The following is a 17989-nucleotide window of genomic DNA, read 5'->3' as shown; positions in this document are numbered from 1 at the left end:
TCTCTAGGTCCTTGAGAGAAAGGGATAGTGGGTACACAGAGGCTTAATGGAAGAAAGATGTGGCTACGTTTTACATATATGTACCACTCATGGTCGACATGGAGGAGACCAAATCCCTTCAAATGTCCCCAGAGCTCCAGACCTGGCCCACTGCCTTCTGACTTCATGACCTCCCATGTCCACTTCCCCGGCTCTGCTCTGCCTCATTCCCTCTTTCCCACTCCTGGATGCCACCAGGGACCACACCCCAGGACCTCTGCATCGCTCTCCTGCCCGGACCACTTCTCAGAACATCTCCTGGACCCTCTGGTCACCTCCTGGTTGTGTTTGCTGGAATGCAGCTTTCCCCCTACACTGCAGCCAGCTCCATATCACGGAGACACCGTTGGAGCATCTTTGCAATGGTCCATAACTTCTGACCAGAATGTAGGTTCCACAAGGACAGACCTGTATGACACTTGGAAAATATTCAGAACATACCATGAGGTGGGCAGGGGAGGATAGGGAAGAGTAGGGAAGGAGAGGGGAGGGGAGGGGAGGGGAGGGAAGGAGAGAATAAGGAAGGGAAGGATAGGGAAGGGGAGGGAAGGGAAGGAAAGAGGGGGGGAGGGAAGAGTAAGGAAGGGAAGGGTAAGGAAGAGAAGGGGAGGGAAGGGGAGAGAAGGGGAGGGAAGGGAAGGGTAAGGAAGGGAAGGGTGATGTGGAGAGATGAGAGGGGTATAGCAAGGAGAAATAATGGAGAGAGATATCCTGCAACTGGGAACTTCAGGCCGCTCCCTGCTATTAGACACAGGGTCTGCATTTCTCACAGACTGCCCAGAGTGTAGTAGGGGTGTGGTTGGTGACTATCCTGACAGAGCCGGCAGACAGCTGGTTAATGAGAAGTGCAGCCACCAGCCGCACCACACTGAGGCGGCCCCTGGCCCCTGTCGAGTCTCATAAAGTGGCTTCTTCCACAGTGAGAATGTAAATGTTTACAAGGCAGCCACAGCTGGCTGGCCACCCGGCCACAGGAAGTCCTGGGACCCCTGTCCTCCGGCTGTACGTGTATCCCCCCCGCGGAGGGATGTGGGTTCTCAAGAGCTTTGAATTGAGTCATCATCTAGTTAGACCATGCAGATGTCCAGTGTCCAGCTGGACCTTTCCATGCAGTGCGAGACCCAGGTCTAAAGGTCACAGTGTCAGAACCACCCCATTTCTTGAGCCCCTTGCCAGCCAGAACCCCGTAAGAGTTACTCTACTGACGTCCCAACCCACAGCCGAGTCTGCCCTTTGTCCTAGAACACACAGACTGTGCTCCTTTGCTCTGTGTGTGGAGAGTTCAGTCTGTCCTTCTCCGTTGTCCAGTTGTGGGCTACCATATGCATGAGAGGCAAACTTTTTTTTTAATTTTTAATATTTTTTATTACGTATTTTCCTCAATTACATTTCCAATGCTATCCCAAAAGTCCCCCATACCCCCCCACTTCCCTACCCACCCATTCCCATTCTTTTGGCCCTGGCATTCCCTTGTATTGGGGCATATAACGTTTGCAAGTCCAATGGGCCTCTCTTTCCAGTGATGGCCGACTAGGCCATCTTTCGATACATATGCAGCTAGAGACAAGAGCTCCTGGGTTCTGGTTAGTACATCATGTTGTTCCAACAATAGGGTTGCAGATCCCTTTAGCTCCTTGGGTACTTTCTCTAGCTTCTCCATTGGGAGCCCTGTGATCCATCCAATAGCTGACTGTGAGCATCCACTCCTGTGTTTGCCAGGCCCCGGCATAGTCTCACAAGAGACAGCTATATCAGGGTCCTTTCAGCAAACTCTTGCTAGTGTATGCAATGGTGTCATCATTTGGAAGCTGATTATGGGATGGATCCCTGGATATGGCAGTCTCTAGATGGTCCATCCTTTCATCCCAGCTACGAACTTTGTCTCTGTAACTCCTTCCATGGGTGTTTTGTTCCCAATTCTAAGAAGGGGCACAGTGTCCACACTTTGGTCTTCGTTCTTCTTGAGTTTCATGCGTTTAGCAAATTGTATCTTATATCTTGGGTATCCTAGGTTTTGAGAGGCAAACTTTATGTTGTTTGTGTGTGTGTGTGTGTGTGTGTGTGTGTGTGTACATTTGTTTGTTTGTTTGTTCATGCAACAGGCTCGCTCTCATATAGCCCAGGCTGGTCTTGAACTCACTATGTACCCCAGGATGTCTTTGAGCTCCTGATCCTTTTGCTTCCATATTTTTATATGAATACAGACATGTGCCACCATGCCTGCTTTCTGCGTTGCTGTGGATGAACTCTGGGCCTCGTGTGTGAGGGCTCAGCCCCTTGAGCTCTATTGTTCTATTTAGCTCTGTGAACTGGACATTGCCTATCCCCTGAGAAGAGTCCGGGATTGTCTTGTTGATTGATGTAGAAGAGCCCCGCCCAGTGTGGGCAGCACCATTCCCTGGGCTGTATGAGAAAGCCAGTTAAGCACCAGCCTGAAAACAAGCCAGCAAGCCACGTTCCCGCCTGAGTTCTTGCCCTGGCTTCCCTTCATGTTGGCAACAAAAAGCCAAGCAATGCCTGCATCTCCAGCTTGTCATAGCCGGTCTTGATGTCATTTTGACTAGACTGACAAATTCCTGAGGGTGAGCTGGGAGTGGGTGACAGGTAGGAGGTCAAGCTTTTGGGGTGGTGAGTCACTTGGGTGTCTTCAGAGCTCCATCTTGCCCCATTCTGTGTTCCTGTTCTCTTGGTTTCCTGTCCGCTGGTGAGATAAACAGTTTGTCGTTGTCACAAACTCCATCCGCCCCGACGTTCTCCGCTGAAGCTTCTGAGATCCTGAGCCAGAACAAAACCTTCCCGTCTTAAGTCGTTCTGTCACGTGGTCGAGGCGAGAAGAAAATTTACTAATAGAAACCACACGTGTGTGCAAAACTTCCTGCTGAGGGTTGGGATGTTTCCAGTTCAGGATCTGCTGTGCAGAAAGCTGCCATGGACACTTGTGTGGCTGTATCTTCATCCTCTTGGGCACATACGTCCTGGGGTGCGAGCGCTGGCTCCTAGGCCAGGTTTGCAATCCTTTTTAGAAACTAAGACCCTTGTCCATGTCACCCAGCCATTTCTCTCTCCCACCAGCACATGATGGAAAATACACAGAAGATTGCAGGATGCCCAGAGGTAGTAAGCCACCCTGGTCCAAAAGGAGAAACTGAGGCATAGCTTGGTTGTATTGTGCCCTGCTTTCTGAGTTCCAGGTACATGTAGATGCTCAATAAACAGATGAGCAATGAGGGAATGTAGGTTGTTTTCTGATGAGAAAACCGAGATCCAGGCTGGTTTCATAGCAACCTCAGAGCTCTGGTCCAGTCAGACATAGCTACCATGCCTCTTGGGAGCCCCAGGCAGGAGCCCCAGCCCCTGCTACTCCAGGATAACCCTCCAGAGGCCAGACTTGGGCTGTGGTGGTGCTGCAGCCCATGACTCTCTAGCCACATGAAAGGCCCAGCTATTTTTGCTTGGATGGCAAGCCCTGGTGCTCAGGGTTATGTAATGAGATGTGGCCTTGGACCCATAACGGGCTGGGACTGGGGACTGTGGTGGGCTGGCATTGCAGGAGCCAGGAGGAAGAGTCTCAGCAGAGACCTAAGCTAAGGGTGTTAACCGGCCCTCCCAAGCTCCACTGGTCAGGGCTGCTGAACAGGGTCGTGTGGCTGCTAATTGCAAGGGGTTCAGGGCAGGGTCTCTGAAGTGTTTTCAGTTTGAGCAGAAACCCTGGCACTTTCTGGGCCCCTGAAATTATGGGTTGCTAGCGAACTGCCCAGCCTGTGCTCCACACCGCAGGCCTGGCCACGCCTCACAGATACCACAGCAGGGCCCCACACATGTCCCAGAAACCGCGGGACGTGGTATGAGACACTGAAGAAGGATGGGACGTCTCTTGTAGTTGCCCAATGCCTGAAGGCGCAGGATCAGAGGGCAGAGGCCTCATTCAAACAGGCAGCACCATATTTTTTGAGCCCCGTTTTGTTCCAGGCAATGGCCTAGATCAGTGGTTCTCAACCTGTGGGTTGCAAGCCCCCAAAGGGTCGCATATCAGATATCCTGCATCTCAGCTATTTGTATTGTGAGTTATAAGAATAGCAAAGTTACAGTTATGAGGTAGCAATGAAATAATTCTATGGGGGGGGGGCGGGGATCACCACAACCTGAGGAACCCTATTAAAGGGTCACAGTATTAGGAAGACGGAGAACCACTGACACAGACGTAGAGTTAGGATCAGGGCCCCAAACAAGCAAAGTTCTTTGTCCCTGCTGACCCTGCTCACCCATGCTGGCCTGAGACTATTCCAGAGCTGCCTCCCTCCGTGGCGCTGTGTGTGCTCTCGACCACCTCAGGACCTTTCCAGATCCTGCCCAGCTGCTGGGAACCGTCTTGCACTCGTGTCTTCGTAATACCTTCTCGCTATCTTTGAGGGCAACTCTGTAGTTACTTCCTGCAGTGGAAGCCTGGGACCGGACTAGACTCCCATGGCACATGGAGCCTTGTGCAACCCCTGCAGGGAGCCCTGGGCAACCCCTGCATGGAGCCCTGAGCGACCCCTCCCAGCTCTCACCCGTGTGCAGTCAGAGGTCCCCAGGTCTCCCTTTAAGGCTCGCTCCCTTTCTGTGGTTCTCCTACGTCTTGTGGTATCCAGCTCACAGTCTCCAGCTGTTTCCACAGAACGAGTGGAATTTGGGATGTCTTCAGGTGGGAGTCTGAGGGTTGGCAGGGAATGACCACCGGCATCTGACCGGAAGCCACGTTTAGCTGTGGCCCAGGAGAAGAGCTGTGATGTACTGTGGCTGTGTTCCTTGTCTCTGCTCGTGAGTGGCATCTGCAGAGCATCTACAATGGGTGTGGTGCAAGGTGAGGAACGGTGTACCTATGCGTTCGTGTGCGTGCGTGCGTGTGTGTGGTCCTATAGTCCCTTTCCTGAGGCATACGGAGGTAGGAGAGGGGCTGGCTGTGGGAACAGCCCAGTCAGAGGTGGAGGGCCACTGGCCTGGTGGTGTCACTTTCAGAGGTTTGGAAATAGAATTTGGTGCATCAGACGGGGCCCTCTGGCCAGCCTTCCATTACCCCAGTGCTCACTCGACTGTGAGCCTCAGTTTCCCATTCTGGTCTGGAGCATCATTCTCTCATATTTTAAATACCAGCAGAGCTGTGTTCAGGCACCACAGCACCAGGCTCTGCAGGGCAGGAGTCACCCAGGTGGCAGGGTGTGGCTGCTTAGCATCCTCAGGCTCAGCAGAAAGCAGAAATGACCACATCTGCACTGAGCGTGGTCAGACTTTTCCTTAACATTGTGCCTTCCATAGCGAAGTGGAGAGACTGCCTGTACCCACCTGTCACACAGCAGGAGTCTGTCACCTGGAGGCAGCTCAGTGGCCCAGCAGCATGCCTGCAGTCTTGAGTCCCATGAAGTACATTCAGAGGCACTGAAACCCCAGCACTCAGGAGGTAGAGGCAGGAGCATCAGAAGCTCAAGAACAACGTACTTGGTTGTGTGTCAAGTCTGAGCCAGCCTTGAGTACAGGGCACTCTTGTCTAGAAAGAGAAGAAAAAGAAAGAAAGCAGAGGGGCTGGAGAGGTGGTTCAGTGGTTAAGAGCACTGACTGCTCTTCCAGAGGTCCTGAGTTCAAGTCCCACCAACCACATGGTGGCTCCCAATCATCTGTAATGGGATCTGATGCCCTCTTCTGGTGTGTCTGAAGACAGCTACAGTGTACTCATATAAATAACAAATAAATCTTTAAAAAAGAAGGAAAGAAAGGAAGAAAGGAAAAATGAAAAGGAAGAAAAAGTCATCAAGTCACATTGGGGCAAGGTAAAGGATGTAGGGTGGGGTGGGGACAGGCAAGGGTCTGCACAGACCCTATGTAGAGTTGCAGGAGGGACTTGAACATTTGTAAGCGCTGGAAGCAGCCCCAGCTAGCAACAAGGTAGGACCGTCTCTTCCTTGGGGCAGAAGACAGAGGTGTAGATCCCTGATCTGGGGCCCAGGCTGTCAGTACCCCAACCTTTGTTCTACTCTGCGATTGTGTTATGAAGGCTTCCGTGTATTGCTAGTGGGGACAGAGACCTTAGCTGAGGACATGATTGTCCTTGGTCACCCTGGTGAGCCTTCACCCAGGGAAGGGAAGAGGCCAGAGGACACTGAGCTGACTGCCCTAGCCTTGTGCACTGTGCTGGACAAGGAGGGAGGGTGAGGCCTGTCACCGAGGCGAGTAGGAGCCAGAAGCCTGAGGAGACTGAGAATCGGGCCCTCCCTTGAAGACCAGAGCTCTGACAGGAGTCCCCAGTCTGTTGAGAACAGGCTTACTCCCTGGGAGGAGGAGGCCCTGGGGAGGGCTGGCTGCCTCTGAAACTGATGACCAGTCTAAGATAGGCTAGGGAGGACCTAGCCTTTTTTTGAAGTAAAGGAAGAGGGCACAGGCCTGCACGTGTATGTATGTCCCTGGTAGACACCCCTCTCCTCCTTCCTCCACGGTAGGGTCTGGGAATTGATGCAAGGGAGAGCAGGGAAGTCTCCATCCTGATTTCCAAAGGATTGGTCCTCTTTTGGCCAAGTAGGGGCTGCTGGGATTATTTCAAGGCACAGCCACACTGGGAAGAACCAGCTCCTAACTGTGCTAAGATGAATGAACCCCTGGAAGCTAACCCTGCACCTCCCACCAGGCAGCACCCCTGCAGGGGACCTCTTTCCTGTTCTCCCTCCATCTTTCATGCCTCCTGGTCACACCAGCTCCTTCCTGGCTACTGCCACTCGGCTGCTACCTGAAGTGCCTTGCCAGGTTCCCTGTGTGGGATTCCAGGGTGTATTAGCCTCCCTGCCTGGCTCCCCTGTGGTCCTCTCCTGACATGGAACCCCCTCTGGTTTGTGGAAGGGCACTGTACACCCCGTGATGAGTCTTGGCACACACAGCTCTGGAAGCCTGTGAGTTCCTAGAGGCAGGTCTGTGTCTGTGTCCTGACTGACTGGGTCCTGCTCAGCTCTGTCTGATCTTCAGTGTCAGGGTGTGTCAGCCATTTACTGAAACAAACAAGTGAATGAGTGAGTGAATGAATGAATGAGTGGATGAGTGAGTGAATGAATAAGTGGATGAATGAGTGGATGAGTGAGTGAGTAGATGAGTGAGTGAATGAATTAGTGGATGAGTGAGTGAGTGAATGAGTGAGTGAGTGGATGAGTGAGTGAATGAATGAATGAATGAGTAAATAAGTGAGTGAATGAATGAGTGAATGAATGAGTGGATGAGTGAGTGAGTAGATGAGTGAGTGGATGAGTGAGTGAATGAATGAGTGAGTGGATGAGTGAGTGAGTGAATGAATTAGTGGATGAGTGAGTGGATGAGTGAGTGAATGAATGAGTGAGTGGATGAGTGAGTGAATGAATGAATGAGTGAGTGAGTGAATGAATGAATGAGTGAATGAATGAATGAGTGAGTGAATGACTGGATGAATGAGTGAGTGGATGAATGAATGAGTGCCAGGTCCCATGGGTCAGTTACCCATGGTGCTTCAGGGTATTTGAACTTCCCACCCCCTCTCCACTTCTGTGGAATGGGCTCATAGCTTCTGCTCAAGCTGCCCTACTAGGGCTTTGTGAGATCTCAGAGTTCAGGATGTCAGTACCTCAGGGAGCTCCCTGACCCCCTACGAATGGAGAAACTGAGGCCAGGGGAGGAAGGGCCCGGGCAGTGCCTGATCTCAGCATCCCCAGGCTTCCCTGAGACACCCCCACTCCCACTCTGCACCCTAAGCCTGGAAATCCTGAGTCACAGCTGGATTGGGCCATGCCACGGAGATTTTTTTCCTTCCCACTTCCAGGGGCCCCAGATCTTCCTGACCTCATCCTTCAGGGAGTGTGGGGGATGGGACGGACCTCAGCTCAGAGTTCTGGGGACGTGCTCCTGGAAGCCCCTCTGTCTGTCAGTCTGTCTGAGCCTGCCCAGGGGACCTGAGGTCAAGAAGAAGCAAGCTTGGAGTGTGAAGAGGGTGGGACTGTGGGTGGCCCGTCATAGTCCCGCCCCACACTGTCCCCACCCCAAGCCCTCTTAATGAAATCAAGCTGGCCCTCCAGCCCAGCAGGGAGGAGGAAGGGGGAGGGCCTGGAGGCCGAGGCGGGCAGGCACCAGCCAGAGCAGCTGGCGGCAGACGGCAGGCAGACAGTCAGACCGTCTAGCGGGCCTGGCTTGCCTACCTGGCAGCTGCACCCGATCCTTCACCCAGAGCTGGTAAGTCTCTGCCTACTGCTGCTGGGGACTCTTGGAGAACTCTGCAGAATCCCTAAGTGTGCGTGCAATCTGCGTGTGTGTTTGAGGCCGTGAGCACCCATGCGATTAGATGTGTGGGCATGGATGAAGGCGGCACGCGTGTAGTTGGGATGTAGAGAGGGTGCCAGGGCGACGTTTCCAGGGCCACTGTGCTGCTGGTGTAAACTTGTATTGTCCTGTGTGTTGCGGTAGGCTGTGCTTGGGATGTCTGATGCACCAGTTGGAATGTGTGTGTGTGTGTGTGTGTGTGTGTGTGTGTGTGTATGTAAGCTTATGTGTAGACTCTGAGACCTCAGGCTCCTTCCAAGCCTCTTCTTGAGGGGCCCAGGACCCTGTCCTTGCAGGCAGGCCCGGAGGGAATAGGATACAATGTTTCAGCCACAGCCCCCTCCCCCCCACCCCAGTCTCCTAATTGAAGCCAGGTTTCTGTGGCCTGCCTCTCCATCACTGGCCATCCTTTTCTGAGTGATGGCTGGTAGAACAGAGGCTCTGGGTTAGCTGTCTCAGGTCCTCGGGTACCCAGTCCTTCCTTCGGGGTGGATTCGCCTCATCTGCATATTCATGGACATCTCAATTTAAAACAGAAGCTCTTATGACAGAGGGTCTAGCAGGGAGAGCATACTGGACAAGTGCATCCACTTGCTAACATTTATTACATGCTAGGCACTGCTGTGACCTGTCCCCATTGCGCAGATGTGGAAACTGGAGTTCAAAGGGTTGACATGCCCAACCCTTTGGGAGGCCACATGGAGCTGTTCTGAGCCACCTCTCCATCAGGGGCTCTCTCTGTTGGGCAGGCTGTTTACAGTCTGATTGAGTTCCCTCTGGCGTGAATCCTGAGTGCTTGTGTAGGAGCAGGCAGGCAAAGGACGTCTGGCACATCAGCAATCATTTCAGACCTGTTCAGGTCAGTTCTTCTGTTCCCCAGAGGGGAAACTGAGGCTTGGAGAGTTTAAGGGTCCCATGACCATCTCCATGCAGACCTGAGTCCTCTTATTTAGTCACCTGCTACCTTTCTCTGGAAGCAAGGAGAGACTGAGGAATTGGGGGGGGGGTGAAGTTCTGAGAGTAGGGGTCTTGCTCTTCAGAGACAGGAATGGTTTCTGCTTCTTCTCCGCACCCCTTTGGCTGATTGCAGGGTACCAGAGAGGCCAATGCTTTCTTGAATCCCCATTGCGGTCCACATGTGCGTGTTCATGCACACGTGTGTGCACGTGTATTCTGCTCTTTTGCTGGGGGTGCGGAGCGGGGTGGGGGTGGGGGGAAGGACGACAAGTGAGGACAGCCGTGGATCCGCAGAGGGGAAAAAGCTGGCTTCCCCTGCAGCATTCCATTCCTGAGTTCTAGCTTTCCTGTGGGTCCGACCCTGTGCTAGCACTTCTAGAATGTTCTCTCGCACAGTCCCGACAGCTCTTTGAGTATCAGCGTGGAGTCATCCTGCCGCTGCCCATTTGCAGATGGGCAAAGTGAGATTGAGAGGAGACAGCTGGCAGATTTAGACAGGATGGAACCAGGGAGATCTAGCCAGACCAGTGGCTTTTCAGCTGATGCGTCTGAGGACTTCTCTGGTGCTGTGGCATTGTGGTCACGGTGGCCTGTCCCTCTGGAGCAACAGCCCTCACTAGCCACAACCATATTTTTAGACGACATCATAATATGTAGCTCAGGATGATTTTTGAATGTGCAACCCTGCCTCTGTCTCCCGAGTGATGACCCAGGGCTGTGGTGTAGTTCGGCATGCACAAAGCTCTCAGTCCAGTTCCCAGCACCACCCCAAAAAAGGGGAGCATGCTAGGACAGTTAAATTCTTGCCAAGAAAAAAAATTCGAACTCCAGTTCAGGCCCAGCATCCGGGTAAAAAGCCAGGCATAGTTAGTCATGTGTGCCCCAGATCTCAGCCTTGAAAGGTCAGCAATAGGGAACAGCCTAGACACTTGTGATTCTCCACTCCCAGGGAGAGATCTCCTGGGCGGGGGTGGGGGATAGTACCCCAAATTAGCCTCTGGCTTCCACGTGCACGCACATACATGCATACCGTCATAGCACGTGAGTGCTCACACCTGAGAGAGGAATCAAATCCCAGCCGAGCCACTGATCACCTGTCCATCCTTGAACATGTCACTGTCCATTCTGAACATGAGGGTGTGACCACTGTGGGACTGAATCCCGTGGGATCAGGACCCATCACTGTGCAGGGGCCCGGGGACTCAGCAACAGAGCGCTTGCTTAGAGGCTCCCCTCGCTCGCTCGGCAGAGAAAGAGAAACATAAGCAGAGCACTTTAGAAAAGTTTTTTTTTTTATTATTACATTTACATTTCTATAAGGAGGCTGCAGAGGTCACGGTGGATGCCTGGAGGTCAGAGGTCATCACCTGTGGGAAATGATTCTCTTCTACCCTGTGAGTCCTGGAGATCGGACTTAGGGCATCAGGCTTGGCAGCAAGCAAGCGCCTTTCCCTACTGAGCCACCTCGCTGGCCCATTTAGCCTCTGAAGTGAACGACTGCCCTTTTTGCTGTGTGAGCCAGTTTGATCGAGCTGACTGCCTCAGCTGCAGATCCAAGCAAGAGAGAATTAGAAAAAATTTAAGCTGTAATTATTTAATGATAAAAACGAACGGCACAACGACTCTACCCCCCCCCCCCCACGTTTGTGTGTTGTGAGTCACCCGGAGCTGATTGCAAGGGCCAGGAGGTTGAGAGATTCTCCCTGCACACTGTACCAATGGTTTCATTTTGGCTCCTTTGGGTCGGGGTGGGGCACTCTGGTACCAGCTTCCTGGATGCCGAGGGCTCACCACACATACCTGGAAAGCTTGAGGCCGCCTAGACAGTTACTACATGACCAGCGTCACTCCTACCTCACTCCCTGTGTCCCTGCCACACATCTGGCATCTGGCTCATCCAACAGGACCTGCAGCCGTGGTGCTGGGGACCTCAGCTTCCTGCTGCAGTTCAGAAACTTGGTGTGTGTGGCTTGTCTCCTGCTGGGCCTCTGCCTCTGTCTCCCCATCTCAGTCCATGAAGGGAGATTCCCCCCACTCTTCCCCCACCCTCCAGACAGTGCCTTAAATCCTTCTCTCTTAGACCTGTAGCCCCAGTCAGCCTCAGGAACCCGAGCCCTCTGCGGGGCTAGCAAAAGTTTGAAGTCCAGATCCCATTCGCACTGGCTGGGAGACTTTAGTGTAAACTTGGGCAATGAGGAATTTATTAATCAATCCGGCTGTCTGGGCCAGATGGGGTCTGGGGGGTTCATGCCGGGAGCAGCCTTCCAGGGGGGAGGGGCGCATCTGGTTCCCATTTAGTGGTGGCGGTGGGAGGGGCTGCAACATTGGGGGAGGGGCTACAGTGTTAGCTAGCTTTGTCTCTCCCCAGGAACTATGGTTCCCCCTGGAACCTCTCGGGGCGGGAGTGTGAGGTGGGGGGGCTGGAGTGGGGGGTTTGAAGGCTCAGCAGTGAGGTCCAGGCCTCCATGAGTTGGGGGGAGGGGTCACAAATACCCTCAAATGCCCCACCCTGGCATTCAAGTCTCCTATAAAGCCTGCAGACCTGGCAGCTTCAAAACTAGACTCCTCTGGAGAAGGAAGTGGGTGGATTGGAAAAGCCTGGGCTGGAGCTTCCAAGACTTCAGGGTAACGGTGCCCTGGGGCCACTTCCTGTTCAACGGTGCCCCTCAGCTTCCTGTTCTCCCATCCCCCCTGCCTCCCAGAGTATAAGCCATTGCTTCTTTTACGTCTTCCATGTCTCTCTGGATAAGTCACTCCATGCCAGTTTCACCAGAGCCTCTGTCACTGAAGTTGGAAATGGGAACAATGACAGCTCTTCACCGGGTGGGTAGCTCTCAGGCTTCCGTGACAAACTTCTAATTGGACAGGGAGATGGCTCAGGGGTCGAAAGCCAATGTAGTAGTGCATGCTTGCAAGGCCAGAAGTAATGATGGGGACACAGGAGGATTCTGGGAGCCTGGCCGGACAACCTATCCTAATACATAAGCACCAGGTCCCACCCAGTAAGAGGCCCTGCCTCGAAGAAGAAGTGGAGGGTCCCTGAGGAGGAAGGGCATTTGGGGTTATCCTCTGGTCTCCAAATGCATCCCTCCTCCCACACAAACACACAAAGACACTTCCACTTGTATCTGATGCCTGGTTAGCCATGAGTGTAAGCTAGGATTGTGAATTCAGCCACCCTGGTACAGCAACTATTGAGCGCAGTGTATACTCTGGGTTTGAAACACCGAGGACAGAAATGAATAAGATGCAGTTTCTGTCCTCAGGACCGCCAAAAGGAAACCAGGACGGGTAGCATCCCGTGTAGACAGACCCCGGAGTGTGTGCGTGTTGCTCAGCTAAGTGATTTTCTGGAGTGTGTTCTGGCTCCCCGGCCGTCCTCCCGAACTAGCAGACCACTCGTGCTGCCGGAGTCCTGGAGCAACAGGAGACTCAGCCTGACTTCTCTCTTAACTCTCCCTCCGCGCAGGTTCCGTAGCTCAACATGGTCCCCTGGTTCCTCCTGTCTCTGCTGCTACTTGCGAGGCCTGTGCCTGGGGTGGCCTACTCTGTGTCACTCCCGGCCTCCTTCCTGGAGGATGTAGCTGGCAGCGGGGAAGCTGAGGGTTCTTCAGCCTCTTCCCCAAGCCTGCCGCCGCCCCGGACTCCAGCCTTCAGTCCCACACTGGGGAGACCCCAGCCCACAGATCTGGACGGCCCCGTGCCACCCACCAACCTCCTGGAAGGGATCATGGATTTCTTCCGGCAGTACGTGATGCTTATCGCCGTGGTGGGCTCGCTGACCTTCCTCATCATGTTCATAGTCTGTGCGGCCCTCATCACGCGCCAGAAGCACAAGGCCACAGCCTACTACCCATCCTCGTTCCCTGAAAAGAAGTATGTGGACCAGAGAGACCGGGCTGGGGGACCCCGTACCTTCAGCGAGGTCCCTGATAGGGCACCTGACAGCCGGCCGGAAGAAGGCCTGGACTCCTCCCATCAGCTCCAGGCTGACATTCTGGCTGCTACCCAGAACCTCCGGTCTCCAGCTAGAGCCCTGCCAGGCAATGGGGAAGGAGCAAAGCCGGTGAAGGGTGGGTCGGAGGAGGAGGAGGAGGTGCTCAGTGGTCAGGAGGAGGCCCAGGAAGCCCCAGTATGTGGGGTCACTGAAGAGAAGCTGGGGGTGCCAGAGGAGTCAGTCTTAGCAGAGGCTGAAGGGGTTCCTGCCGCCAGTGAGGACCAAGAGGGAGCAGAAGGGTCTTTCTCCTTAGCCCAGGAATCCCAGGGAGCAGCTGGTCCTCCTGGAAGTCCCTGTGCCTGCAACAGAGTCTCCCCCAGTGTCTAACAGGCCCCAGAACTGCTGGGACCCGAATGTTGGGTCCTCGAGGGTCACCTCTTTGGTCAAGAAAGGTATTCAGCTCTAACTGCTCCTTGACACCACGTGGCTTGGCCATTGCTGGTGCCAAGGCTGACCCCGAACTGGCAGAGCCGACACCCTCTGGTGCACCCCAGGAAACATCTCTCCAAGTTCCAGCGCCCTTAATGACTCTTGCCACCCTGGGGGCTTCACCCTAACGCACCACTTCTCTGGAAGGGGAAGGTCAGACACATCCCAGTTGGGGCTGCATGAGGCAGTCCTCAGAGCAGAAGGGGACCAGGCCAGAGGCCACCTGTGACTGGGCAAACTGCATCTTGGCTGTGGAGACCAGAGGGGCTGTTAGATTTGGAAGACTTCAAAGGCTGGGCTTGCAGCGATTCTCGCTGCCCTTGCACCCTGCCTAAATAGCAGTCTGGTAACACCAGGGACAGCAGAGCCCTTTGCATCTCCCCATCACCTGCAATGTTGCTGTCACTCTGCCCCTGTTCAGTGGACTTGATTAGTTAGGAAACTTCTGAAAGGGGCCCTACTTATATCATAGAGTTTCCCCTAGACACCCTGTGGAAACACAAACTCAAAATCAAGTGGCTTTAGGACCGCCGTGCCCCTCCACAAGCTGACATGGCTACTCTAAGGGTTCCTGTTGGGCTGGCTTTGCTATGCTTTCCTCAAGCCGCTTTCTTTTCTCTCTCTCTCTCTCTCTCTCTCTCTCTCTCTCTCTCTCTCTCTCTCTCTCCCTCCCTCCCTCCCTCCCTCCCTCCCTCCCTCCCTCCCTCCCTCCCTCCCTTCCTTTCTCTTTCTTTCTTTCTTTCTTTCTTTCTTTCTTTCTTTCTTTCTTTCTTTCTTTCTTTCTTTCTTTCTTTCTTTCTTTCTTTCTGGTTTTTCGAGACAGGGTTTCTCTGTGCAGCCCTGGCTGTCCTGGAACTCACTTTGTAGACCAGGCTGGCCTCGAACTCAGAAATCCGCCTGCCTCTGCCTCCCGAGTGCTAGGATTAAAGGCATCTGCCACCATGCCCGGCTCAAGCCGCTTTCTTATTACCAGGATGCTTCATAGCTACAAAGTCCAATCTCACAGTACCCGCACTGGAAAATACTGTTCTGGATTTTTTCCAAGGTACCCTGCTTTCTGATTGGTTCAGAGTTAGAATATGGGATGCAGGGCATCTGACTCTCTCAAGTGTCAAGCGACCCTGGCTTCCTAGTGTGGGGTGAGGGGAGTGAGAAGAACTCTTCTCTGTCAGTCCACGAAGTAGACTAGAAGCCAACAGGTGTCTGGGGGCAACTGCCGTTCTGGATTCTGACGCCCAGCCTGGAGCAGGGGCCTGGCCCGTCCTATGCTCATACAGTGGTCTGGCAGCCTGAGCCCACACAACTCCTCAGTCCTTGACAGTCCTGAGGCTCTGTTCTGAGGAGCTCCCCACACATCCATTCAGGGCTTCCCGAGTCCTCAGCTCTTCTGGTGTGGATATATGACACACTAGCATAATAAACCTTGATCTGGCTTGAGTCTCTCTGGATTATCTGCACAGGTCTGCAAGAATAGGGTGTTCATGGGCTGGGGGCAGCATTGGGGGGAGGGCATCAGCCAGGTCACAGAGCTGAGACTGTGTGTGGGTGCTCACAGGTGTTGGACCCACATACCTGAGGAGTCCTGAAGGTGGTGTGTCAAACGCACAGACACTTTGCTGCCTGACTCTGCAGCTGGTGTGGCCATACCACAGTCACCTCTTTGTGCTGTGGGACAAAGCTGGGGCAAAGTCATGGCTGCCAAATCCCTACAGATGGGTGAGAACTGACTGAGCCTCAGGGACAATGTTTGCTGACACTCATTCTTGGCAGGTCTTTTGACCTCCCCCCACCCTTCTAGCTTCCTCTTTCCCCTTGATGATCCCCTGCCTAGGTGCTCTGGAATCCAGCTGTGGGTGGGGGGTTGGGAACATGTGCTGGGTACCCAGGACGGTAGTGCCATGGGCGCTGTCTCCTACAACCCTGACCTTTCAAGGATCCCCATCCAGTCTGAGGGTTCCCGGCTTAGGCTTGCGGAACACAATGGCCTCTGTGTAGTGCAGCCCAGTGAGGATCCGCCTCTCTCAGCCCAGGTGAGCTTTCTCTAGGAACCAGGAGAGTTGATATGAACACCCAAATACCGTTCCAGTATGCTGTGTGGCTCTGGCCAAGTGGCTCAATGTCTCTGGTGTCCTTATTGACTGGCTCTGACCGTGGCCGGGAAGTGCCTAAGGTCCCTCAGGTCACATTGAGACCCTGAAGACACTGGAGGGTAATTCTCTGGCCAGCAGCCTCCCACTAATTCCAGGAGGGCTCCTGGAGAATGTTGGGGTACGAGGCCTTAACGGTAGTGTGTATCTCTGATTCTGGAGGGGGCGGGATTGAGGAGGTTGCCTGAGTGACAGGAGTTCAACTTCCTGTTGCCTCTGAGCTTTTGCAGTGTTGGTCCGTATGTCCCATTATCTCCTATCCTTCTATATAGCACAGAGCTAACTGAGCATCAACCTTCAGTTCCTGGGCTAGACCCTCCCAGAATCTTGCTCCCTCCCTCCCTAGTCCTCCATCCACACCTCCAGGGCTCAGTGATGGCCGTGGCCCGTGGTGAGCACGGCAGCCAGTGACTGGACCCCTGCCCTCAGCCAGGACCACTCTACCTACCTGACTTACTCACCAAGACCCTTGAGCTCTGAAGCACCATTGTTACAACCCAAAGAAAGAACAGGCCCAGAACAGCACAACTAGTTACCCATGTCACACAGCTGCTCAGTGGAGACTGTTCTGAGTGTCCAGTGAGGGATGGAGGAGGGAGGGGAGGGGGATGGGAGGATGGACGGAGGAACATGAGGGATGACAGAGGAGGCGTGATGAATGGATGGATGCGTGGGTGGGTGAATGGGTGGAGGGAGGCAGGGAGGAGAGAGTGGCTCTCAGGGAAGAGAGAGCAGGGTCTGCTAAGAGCCCTCTAATTTCTCCACATCTACAGGAATCGACCCAGAAGGCCTGTTTTGTGGGCACACCCAGGAAACCAGAGAAGGGGAGCATGGGTTGTAGGCTAGGATCACAGGGACAGAACTGGGTTTGAAGGCCAAAGGAGACATCCTCAGTGTCCCCCAGACCATAGGGGGTGGTGGGGTGGAGATCAAGGTCTGCACAGTCTGTCCCTGTTCTGTTAGTAACCTGTTCATCTGTCTCCGGCCAGGCCTGCTGCCACTGTGTGCATGTGCGAGTGCTTGCGTGTGGGCGTGTGTGCATATGTGTGCATGCATGTGTGTATGCATCTGTGTGCGTGCATGTGTGCACTTGTGTGTGCATGCATGCCTCTGTATGTGTGTGCGTGTGTGTATATGTGTGAGAATGTGTGCATTCGTGCATGTGTGTGCGTGCATGTGTATGGACATGTGCATGTGTGCATGTGCATGCATCTGTGTGTGCATTCCTGCAAATGTGTGTGCATGTGTGTGTGTTGCTGGTGACCTGTGGTGGAGGGATTGAAAAGCCACAAAGGAAAGCAGGCACTCCCCTTTCCTCACCTTGCTCTGGTTAGCCCCAGGGACAGGCTGGTCCCATTCAGGTGAGAACAGAGGTAGGCAGAGTGTAGCCTCTGCAGATGTTTTTTTAATCTCATGGTGGGGGTCAGAAGTTCTGGCTCAATGTCAGCTCTATCCTCAACCACCTGACCTTGGGCACACCCCACCTCTCTGGGTATCTGTTCTTGTGTGAAGAAGGGGGTGTTTTATCCCAGGGTTAGGGCGGAGGTGTAGCCCAGTGTAGAGCACTTGTCCAGGGTGAGCAAGTCCCCTAGTTCCAACCCTGCGGAGGAGGAGGAAGCAGCACTAGCCCAATTCTCTGGCACAAAGCTGAGAGATACAAAGTCCAAGAAAAGAGGGTTGTGGGAGAAGCAGGGCCGTGAGGATCTGGAGAAGGGGTGGACAGATAAGAGCAAAAGGGACAGAGAGAGAGAGAGAGAGAGAGAGAGAGAGAGAGAGAGAGAGAGAGAGAGAGAGAGAGAGAGAGAGAGAGAGAGAGCTGTCTTTTTTATACCCCAGGCCATCCCGACTTGGCACGGGCAGCAGGTGAGCAGGTGATAACGGTTGCTAGGTCCGTGGGAGGAGCCTAGTGGAATTGCTGATGAGTTAACAGTTGGTGCTCTCTGTGTGTGCACGCTCCTGTGTGAGGAGGAGAGAAGACAAACATAGCCACATCTAACCCTCACCATCACCACAGAGACCAGCAGCCCAGAGAGGGCAGCAACTTGCTTGAGGTCACACAGCCCTGAAGAACTGCCTTTGAACACGGTCTATCTGCAGCTTGGGCAGAGTCCTCAGCACT

The 17989-nt window shown here is 53.8% G+C and overlaps 1 protein-coding gene across 1 annotated transcript; it reads left to right on the top strand.

Annotated features, from left to right (window-relative positions):
• The first annotated feature begins 8112 nt into the window (after positions 1 to 8112).
• Positions 8113 to 14374, top strand: Tmem119 (transmembrane protein 119). The gene is made up of 2 exons (XM_021161684.3): positions 8113 to 8253; positions 12767 to 14374. Exon 2 carries the CDS (start codon positions 12782 to 12784, stop codon positions 13619 to 13621), a length of 840 nt encoding a protein of 279 aa, XP_021017343.1. The 5' UTR covers positions 8113 to 8253; positions 12767 to 12781; the 3' UTR covers positions 13622 to 14374.
• The last annotated feature ends 3615 nt before the right edge of the window (positions 14375 to 17989 follow it).

The sequence above is a fragment of the Mus caroli genome, unplaced genomic scaffold (genome assembly GCF_978045245.1).
Source record: "Mus caroli unplaced genomic scaffold, Mus_caroli_1 scaffold_4, whole genome shotgun sequence".
Lineage (NCBI taxonomy): Eukaryota > Metazoa > Chordata > Mammalia > Rodentia > Muridae > Mus > Mus caroli.
The sequence above is the reverse complement of the archived record's forward strand: the minus strand, read 5'-3'. Positions and strand labels throughout refer to the sequence as shown.

Excerpts from the sequence above, each read along its gene's own strand:
- Tmem119 (XM_021161684.3), top strand. The coding sequence starts at position 12,782 with ATGGTCCCCTGGTTCCTCCTGTCTCTGCTGCTACTTGCGAGGCCTGTG.